Here is a 10,045-nt window from a genome sequence, read left to right as displayed (position 1 = left end):
AGATCATAAAAGAGCATCTAATGACCGGCTTTAAATAAAAATATATATTTAAATAGTATAGCCAATCGATTATTTAAATTTTTATATATATAAATTTTAGGAGTATAACGTGGCTATACTCTTTAAATATATTTTGGCTTTTTATCACAAATGGTCCTTAACGTTTATGATTTTATCACGAATGGTCCTTGAGTTTTTTTTGTGACACTAATAGTCCTTAACGTTAGTGTTTTTTATCACAAATGGTTCATTCGTTAAAAATTCTGTTAAGTGTAATAAGTGGAGCTCATATGTCCAATCACATCGTGACATATGGATTAAATAAATAAAGAAATAATTTTTATTTTATTTTATGAAAATCCATTCTCTCTCTGTCTCTCTCCCCCCTCCCCTCTGCCCTCTCTCCTCCCTGTGCTCTCCCTCTCCCTCTGTTTTTTTTTTCCTTGCCTCTACAGCCCGACCACCCCATGCCCACCCACCCGCAACCCACCCATCTCCCTCTGTATATTTTGCAAAATAATCACTTGCACAAGGTAGTTTCACATTTCCTTTTACAGAAATATTTATTCAAACAACTTAAAATAATTAAAAACAGAGGGGGAGAGTAGAGGAGGAGAGAAAATACAGTGGGAGAGGGTAGGGGAGTTGGCGGTGGGTTGCAGCTTGCGGGTGGCTGTGTTAAAAAAATAGAGACCAATAAAAGAATCCCAAAGACCATTTTTTCTTGCAGGTGACAGGCAATGGGCAAGAAAAAAACAAAGGGGGATTGTGGATTATGATTTATATACCACTATACAAAGATGGAGAAAGATATATGGGTTATATTATTATTTTTACAGAGGGAGAAGGAGAGGACAGGGGGGAGAGAGGGAGAGCAGAGGGGGAGAGAGGGGGCAGAGGAAGGAGAGCGAGGGCAGATGGGGAAAGAGATGAAGTAGAGGAAGGGGGATGAAAAGTTGTAGAAAAAAAAAGGAATTTTCATAAATAAAAAATTATTTAATTATTTTTTCATCCACATGTCACAATGTGATTGGACATATGGGCTCCACTTGTCTTCCACATCAGACACTTAACATAATTTTTAACGGAGGGACCATTTGTGATAAAAAGCCCTAACGTTAAGGACTATTAGTGTCACAAAAAAACCTCAAATACCATTCGTGATAAAATCTTAAACGTTAAGTACTATTTGTGATAAAAAGCCATATATTTTTAGAGAAATGCACACTCAAGTACATAACCATTGTTGGTGATGATGAGTTTCAGTTCAGGTATGTTGTTTATCTTCTTTTTTTTTGGTAAAAGTATGTTGTTTATCTTCGAAGTGGGCTTTTTATTGGATTGGATCACCTTATCATTTTAGCTTTTTCTTTTTTTTTTCTTTTTTTTTTTAAAAAAAAAATATTCGTTAATTAGCTTTTATTAATATTTCTTAATACTTTCAATCACAAGCGGTTTGTGACTCAAAGAGTTAAGAGCGGCTAGATTAACTTTCATGTAAAGTTGTGAGGGCTCGTTAACATTGATGTTCTTAACTAGCTCCTGCACCCTTCTTACCTTTTTTTATTTTTTTATATGACAAAAAGTTTAGGGGGAGATTGACTACTCTCATCATCAGCGTCAGGATAGACCCACAACCTCAAACCGGAAGGACTTACACCTTCTTACCTTTTCATATACATGGAATTTAAATTTTCAAGGTTTCTCTCAACAATGTCATTTCCCTTCCCCACATGCACACTTCTATTAGAGAATGAGGTGAAAGCAGCATATTCCCAATAAACCCAAAAAGTGAAGAAACATTTTGGTATATTACAAATCCAAAGACAGAAAACTAAAAAGGTTACTTGTTGAAAATTGGCTCAAATGTAGAAGAATTTTGGAGTTGCCCATGTGTGTCAATGTTAGTTGCCCATGTGAATCAATGTTGGCTTGCTATCTTGGTCAAAATGGGTGGATTGTTTGGTAGCCATCCATGGTTGGTAGCCAACATATGAATAGTTTGAGTTTGCATTCACACTCTTGCATCTTTGGCTATAAATTGGAAGAAAATGGTTTCATTTGAAGCATCCAACCAAGGATCTAACCAAGTGTTGAGTAGAAGAGAAAAATAGCAAGAAAGGCATTTTGCCAAAGAGAGAAACAAATTCTCTCTAGTTGTTCTTTGCTTTGTATCATTGTTTTCTCTTCCTTTGTGAGTGTGTGAGGTTGGGTGTATTTGGGTCTTTGGGAAATTGAGTGGTAAACACTATTGTATTCTCTCATTGATTATAGTGGAATACTCCGTCGTCTCCAAACTGGATGTAGGCAATTGCCGAACCAGTATAAATCTTGGTGTTGTTCTTGTTGATTATTTTGTTCAATTTTTCTCCTGCCTGTTGTTATTTATTTTTCACTCGCAGTTGGTTGACGCTTCCGCACAACAAGTGGTATCAGAGCTCCAGTTTTTCGACTGGGGTTTCGTGGGAGTGAAAAATCTGTCGGTGCTACAGTGACGGGTGAATAGTGCACGTGAATAGTGTCGGTGCTACAGTGCCCCCGTGAATAGTGCTGTGCTACAGTAGCAGTGAATAGTGCCGGGCAGATTTGATGGCTGGAGAAAAAGTTGAAATTTTGAAGGAGAAGGAATCGACATCGTCTTCGTCGGCACCTACATCCAATAGACATCCAATTGCCAGTACAAGGTTAGAGGTTGATAAATTTAATGGCTCTAATAATTTTGGTATGTGGCAATGTGAAGTTATGGATGTGTTGTATCAACAAGAGTTGGATATGGTTCTGGAGGATAAACCAGAAGATATTGATGACAAGCAATGGACTCGAATTAATCTCCATGCTTGTGCCACTATTCGATCGTTCCTTGATAAGGAGTTGAAATACCCGTATATGAAGGAAACTTCTGCTAAGAAGTTATGGATGAAATTGGAGGAGAAGTATATGACCAAGAGCGCAGAAAATCGGCTCTTCTTGAAGAAACGACTCTTCCGATTTCAATATCGTTCAGGTATTTCTATGCATGAACACCTCAATGATTATAATAAAATACTTGCTGATTTAGCAAACCTTGATGTGATAATTCCTGACGAGGATAAGGCACTATGTTTGTTAAATTCATTGCCTGATGATTATGATCATTTGACAACTACTTTGTTGTATGGAAAATCCGAGGTGAAACTGGATGAGGTGTCTGCGGCATTGGTGAATCATGAGTGTCGTAAAAAGGAACAGAAGACTCAAAATTCACAAACCGAGGCACTCGTTGCAAGGGGTCGAACAGAGGAAAGAAAATCTGGGAAGCGGGGAAAATCTCGTTCAAAGTCACGAGGGAAGTTTCCTGCTAAAGATGAATGTGCCTTTTGTCGCCAAAAGGGTCATTGGAAGAAAGACTGCCCCAAATTGAAGAACAAGGAGAAGGAGAAAGCGGGTTCTGAAGCAAATGTTGCAAAATCTGGAGATGAAGATTTCGAGTTTGCTTTGGCTAGTTCATCTGCTGATGGTCACTCAACTGAGTGGATTTTGGATTCAGGTTGCACCTATCATATGTGTCCTATTCGGGAATGGTTTTCTAGCTTCGAGGAGCTGGATGGTGGAGTTGTTTTGATGGGCAACAATAATGCCTGCAAAACACAAGGGATAGGCAAAATCTGTTTGAAGATGCATGATGGAACAGTCAGAGAATTGAGTGATGTTCGGTATGTTCCGGATATGAAGAAGAATCTCATCTCATTGGGCGCTTTGGAATCCAAGGGTCTCAAGATCACCATGGAGGGTGGAGTTCTTAAAGCTGTGCATGGGGCACTGGTGGTGATGAAAGGTACAAGACGAAATAACTTGTATTTCTTACAGGGGAGTACAGTTATTGGTGGAGCAGCTGTCACCGAAGCTGCTGACGCAGATAGCACAGACACCACAAGGTTATGGCATATGCGTCTTGGGCATGCTGGTGAAAAAGCGTTGCAAGGATTGGTGAAGCAAGGCTTATTGAAAGGTGCAAAGGCATGCAAATTGGAATTCTGTGAACACTGTGTGCTGGGTAAGCAAACTAGAGTGAAATTTGGCACTGCTATTCACCACACTAAAGGCATTCTAGATTATGTTCACACTGATGTTTGGGGACCTTCCAAGAATGCATCTTGGGGAGGTAGCCATTATTTTGTCTCCTTTGTTGATGACTTCTCTAGAAGAATATGGGTGTACACCATGAAGCGTAAAGATGAAGTCTTGAAGATATTCCTGAAGTGGAAAAAGATGATTGAAAAGCAAAGCGGTCGAAAGATCAAGACTCTCAGATCAGACAATGGTGGTGAATATAAGTCTGATCCTTTCTTGAAAGTTTGTCAAGATGAGGGTATTGTGAGGCACTTCACGGTTAGGGAGACACCGCAACAGAATGGGGTGGCGGAGCGCATGAACCGTACTTTGCTTGAGAAAGTTCGGTGTATGTTGTCTAATGCTGGTTTAGGCAAGGCGTTTTGGGCTGAGGCGATTACTTATGCAAGCCATCTCATTAATCGGTTGCCTGCTGCTGCGAATGAGGGCAAAACGCCCATGGAGGTATGGTCTGGTAAACCTTGTACTGATTACAAGTATTTACACATATTTGGTTGTCCTGCTTACTATCATGTCAGGGAAAGCAAGTTAGATCCAAGAGCAAAGAAGGCTCTATTTATGGGATTTAGCACTGGCGTGAAGGGATACCGACTTTGGTGTCCAGATGAGAAGAAAATTGTTGTAAGCAGAGATGTGACTTTTGATGAGGCTGCTATGGTAAATCAGAACAAGCATGAAGGTGAAATTGAAGCAACTAAGACCATGAGTAGTTCAAAGCAGGTGGAGTTACTGAAAACTCCAGTTGTTCCAGTAAGGTCTGATATTACAGACACTAGTCCTACAGTTGATTCTGATGAAGAGGACGAGGATGATGAAGAGGAGGCACCTACCCAAGAGCCTCCACAGCAACAAGATTCTATTGCAATCAGAAGATCGAGAAGGGAGATTCGAAAGCCTGTTCGATTTACTGATATTGTGGCATATGCACTTCCCGTTATTGAAGATGATATTCCATCCGCCTACAAAGAAGCTGTCAGAAGTTCAGAGAGCGTGGAGTGGAAGAAATCTATGGATGAGGAGATGAAGTCTCTTCATAAAAATGAGACTTGGGAGCTGGTTCAGTTACCAAAGGGGAAGAAAGCAATTGGTTGCAAATGGGTTTATGCCAAGAAGATGGAATCTTTGGGAAAGGACAATGTGAGATTCAAAGCCAGATTAGTAGCTAAAGGATATGCTCAGAAGGAAGGCATTGACTACAATGAGGTATTTTCTCCTGTAGTAAAACATTCCTCTATTCGTATTTTGTTGGCTTTGGTTGCACAGTTTGACCTTGAGTTGGCTCAACTTGATGTCAAGACTGCATTCTTACATGGTGATTTGGAGGAAGAAATTTATATGTCTCAGCCAGAAGGTTTTAAGGTTGCTGGAAAAGAAAATTGGGTTTGCAAATTGCAAAAATCATTGTACGGCTTGAAGCAGTCTCCAAGACAATGGTATAAGCGATTTGATCGGTTTATGATCGGGCAGAAGTACACAAGAAGTCATTATGACCATTGTGTATACTTTCGCAAACTACAAGATGGAACCTTCATCTATCTGCTTTTATATGTTGATGATATGCTTATAGCATGTAAAAGCAAAGTGGAGATTGAAAGGTTGAAGACTCAACTGAGTAATGAATTTGAGATGAAGGACTTAGGAGAAGCTCGGAAGATACTGGGTATGGAAATTGAAAGAGATAAAGCGAAGGGCAAGATTAGTCTGTGTCAAAAGCAGTATTTGAAGAAGGTACTACAACGTTTCGGGATGAATGAAAATTCAAAACCGGTTAGTACACCTCTTGCCCCTCATTTCAAACTTAGTGCTTCTATGTCTCCTAAAACTGGTGAAGAGAGTCATTACATGGCTCAAATTCCATATGCAAGTGCTGTTGGTAGTTTGATGTATGCTATGGTGTGTACAAAGCCTGACAATCCGGCGGATATGTTGACAAAGCCAGTTTCGTTGCTCAAGTTTAAGCACTGCTTAGACTTAATTGGCATTTGTAAAGTTTGTTGATTGCCCCATGGGGGATTGGGAGTCGACCATTGAGAGTGTTGCTTCGAGGTTTTGAGCCAAGGTGGAGATTGTTGAAAATTGGCTCAAATGTAGAAGAATTTTGGAGTTGCCCATGTGTGTCAATGTTAGTTGCCCATGTGAATCAATGTTGGCTTGCTATCTTGGTCAAAATGGGTGGATTGTTTGGTAGCCATCCATGGTTGGTAGCCAACATATGAATAGTGTGAGTTTGCATTCACACTCTTGCATCTTTGGCTATAAATTGGAAGCAAATGGTTTCATTTGAAGCATCCAACCAAGGATCTAACCAAGTGTGGAGTAGAAGAGAAAAATAGCAAGAAAGGCATTTTGCCAAAGAGTGAAACAAATTCTCTCTAGTTGTTCTTTGCTTTGTATCATTGTTTTCTCTTCCTTTGTGAGTGTGTGAGGTTGGGTGTATTTGGGTCTTTGGGAAATTGAGTGGTAAACACTATTGTATTCTCTCATTGATTATAGTGGAATACTCCGTCGTCTCCAAATTGGATGTAGGCAATTGCCGAACCAGTATAAATCTTGGTGTTGTTCTTGTTGATTATTTTGTTCAATTTTTCTCCTGCCTGTTGTTATTTATTTTTCACTCGCAGTTGGTTGACGCTTCCGCACAACATTACTTTACTTCCAAGTCTATGATTCACTTGAATGCTTCAAGTAATTGAGCTTTAAATTCCTCTCTGATGAACAACCTCTATATGATTATTGATTTCTAACATAGAAATAATAATTTGCTACACAATAAAATAGAGAAAAGGAAAAACACTAAAATAAAATAAAATGGTTTTTTTTGTTTCTTTAATTTATCAATACTTAGGCAGAGAGCACTCCTTTGGAAGGTTGCCTTGGAACCTCTGTTTATCTTGGCAATAGTCATAAATCATGTGGTGCTTTCTAACCCATTTGAATAACCTTCTCTGTGTTTTTGTTAGGGTGCTGAACTTCTTCTTGTTCCACCAGTTTGTAGGGCTCTCTGCCCTGCAAAACCTTGCATTTCCTTTCCAAACACAGGCATCAATCTTGTAGTTTCTGAATGAAGCTATGAATGGGCCCTTTGACCAATCAGTTTTGTCCTTGCCGCCTCTTGTCGCCCAGCTGTCCCCGTTCCATAGGCTGGTTTTTATGCTCATTGGCTGCCACCTTGGAAATGCTACACCCTTGTCTGCATGGTTTCTGTATACTCTGATTGGAACCCAATCCACCATGAACCTACAAGCAAAAGTACACCAAGTTTCTCCATTAAAATTACTTAGAATCGTTTTTTTTTTTCTGCTGTGCATTTTTTAAAGAAGAAAACTTATGTAAGCAAGACTCAAATTAAATACTGATCAGCTCATTTGAAAGATGGCATACACAATTTGGTGAAGGTTCCATAGTATTGAATAGGTATGGAAGTCCTTTGTTGGATCAAACCACAGATTGACCCTCTCTTCACGGTTGCCCAATCCATCAGCAAACATGTTTGTTTGAATGATATATGGTTTGCCTGCCACATTTCCAAGGAACTCGAAGTCTACTTCGTCACGGTTAGGTTGATCAGATGTCAGCTGCATTAAAAATAATTTCCAGTTGATCAAATATATGCTGTTAATTACTCAATAATAAGCAACAAAAAAAAGCAGCAGAAGAAAACGTTTTCTACTTACATAATAGGCCACAACTGTGCCTGCTGAATCACCTGGTACTAGTTTAATTTGCATGTCAATTTGTCCAAACAAAAACATCTGATTTGAAGCAAAACCAGCACCTAGGAAAATGAAAAACAAAGGATCAGAATTCAGAAATGTTAAAACTAATTAAAGAATTTTGAATTTTGATCATACCGGATTCTTGGTCGAGCTTCATACTCCTTGTCCTGCCATCAGCTGAAGTGTTTACATGGCTAGGAGACCATGTCACAAAGAAATCCTTGTTGAAGTCCCCTGTTGAAACAACGGAACCATCTGTCATTCGAATCGATGTCAAAGTAAGAAAAAGCCCAATAAAGATGACAATTCTGTGATTATCACTCATGGTTTAACTCTGATTTTTTATTTTTTATTTTTTTTAATAGTGTGTTATGGAGGAATATGACAGCAACATGTTGAAGAGAGATATATATATAGGTATTGCATGGGAGGGCGGTGGAAAATTGGAACACAGAACATTCAACCGAAAAAAGAAGAGAGAAAATGTGTGATAGAAGGAAGGAAGGTTTTGTTTAAGCAGGAATATCTTTAGGGGGAAGCAAAGAAATGTTTGGTTGTTAGCATCTTATGAATGTAGTTTTTATGGTCCCCATTAGGATGTGATTATAACTGTGAACAAATCATAATTTTCTTTTCATTTGGCAGAAATAGTTGACCAAGAAGCTTAGATAACTTGGTGATTAGGCTTTCTAATGTGCTGAGGATATTCATTAGGCTTACTAAATAAGAGCTTATATATTTTTCTGTCATGTTAGCAGAAAGTTGAAGAAACTGAGAAACTGACAAGATTTTTTCTTTTTCTTTTGTAGCTAGGATGACTTGGTTATTCCAGCATCCCTTTTACACTCCATGAGGCCTTCAAGGTTATTCTTTCCCTCCTTTTGCAGGGTTGTGCATGCATGAGTTGGATTTCCTTTTTACCCATTTTTTTTAACTACTAGCAAAGCCTCAAGTCATCAACTGCACATACTGAATTAATAATGGTACTCATAGAACATAGTTATAAACTTTGTATATAAATTTTGAAGAGATTTCAAATTCGAATCTCCCGACTCAGGTAAATAAAAGTAATTAAGTAAAAATGTTACGGTGTTAATTATGACCATGGCTCTAATGTGATTCTACCTTGCTGCCAAGGTTACAAAATGAAGACATATGGACCAATTATCTTTGACAAGGAGAACATTTATCAATCATTACCTTTAGGCTCGGTATTACGGAAACGCCAAAAAGTAAAAAGGAAAATCCAGAATTTTAAGCCGACTGTGGCGTTAATCCAACTGCAAATGATTACTAATTGAACTAATTAAATTATTAATCTACTGCATACCTTACCCACTACTTCTTCCACCCCAACTAAAGGGAGGAAGTGGGTTCTTTGGTAGATGTTGGAAATTTGACTTTTCCATTATGCTTTACACGGCATATAACACAAAATTCAACTTTGGGTTCCGGTCGAGGATTTAGGGTCGCAATATATTTAAGTTCCCATATTATCCTTAATAAATAAATATATTTATTTCTTAATATATGTTAATTAAGGGTTTTTTTTTTTTTTTTTTTTGGTTTTTTGAATATTTTACTATTTTCTGAATTTTTTTAATATATATGTAAATTATTGGTACTTTTTTCTATGCGTGATTCATAAATAAATAAAAATTACTTTACATGATTCCATTCCATTGTAGATTTATAAAGGTCATCAGGCCGCATTTATAGAGCGTGGAGAAGAAATGGCCTAACGGCGGTAAAGAAAACCCAAAAATTATTCAGAGATTGTTATCATCCAGGCCCATTCTGGGGCTGGATTATTTTTTTATATTCAGAATTTGGTGGAGGAATTTGAATTTGAAGGTGGTACATGTTGTGAGGCCCACTTCAAATGCTGCTAGTAGGACATAGACAATCCAAATCAAACCAATGATACAGACCAAATCACCCTAATTTGAGTTGGATTTGTATACTCATTCGTATGGGATTGGATTCTTATACTAAGCTGGATTGGATGGCAAATTCTTCAAAATAAATTTGGATTTGGATTGGAACCAATGCCCATCCCTCCCTAAGATACACAGATTCCCTGATGAATTAGGTTAGCTTACTCCTATATATTATTCCACATGCACCTTATGTATTGTACGCACAGCACAAATTCTTCAACAGTCGCTCTTTTGCAAAGCTTGACTTTCAAATATTGTTAATCAAACAGAGAGAGAAAG

At 38.2% G+C, this 10,045-nt stretch overlaps 1 protein-coding gene across 1 annotated transcript; it reads right to left on the bottom strand.

Moving 5' to 3' along the window:
* Positions 1 to 6,795: 6,795 nt before the first annotated feature.
* LOC117637640 (probable xyloglucan endotransglucosylase/hydrolase protein 10) lies at positions 6,796 to 8,189 on the bottom strand. Its single transcript, XM_034372574.1, has 4 exons — positions 7,962 to 8,189; positions 7,785 to 7,885; positions 7,492 to 7,685; positions 6,796 to 7,347 (listed from the first exon to the last, which is right to left on the bottom strand). Exons 1-4 carry the CDS (start codon positions 8,149 to 8,151, stop codon positions 6,945 to 6,947), a joined length of 888 nt encoding a protein of 295 aa, XP_034228465.1. The 5' UTR covers positions 8,152 to 8,189; the 3' UTR covers positions 6,796 to 6,944.
* Between the last annotated feature and the right edge of the window lie 1,856 nt (positions 8,190 to 10,045).

This window comes from Prunus dulcis, chromosome 8 (genome assembly GCF_902201215.1).
Source record: "Prunus dulcis chromosome 8, ALMONDv2, whole genome shotgun sequence".
In the NCBI taxonomy this organism is placed as follows: domain Eukaryota; kingdom Viridiplantae; phylum Streptophyta; class Magnoliopsida; order Rosales; family Rosaceae; genus Prunus; species Prunus dulcis.
This window is presented reverse-complemented; position numbering and strand designations above follow the sequence as displayed.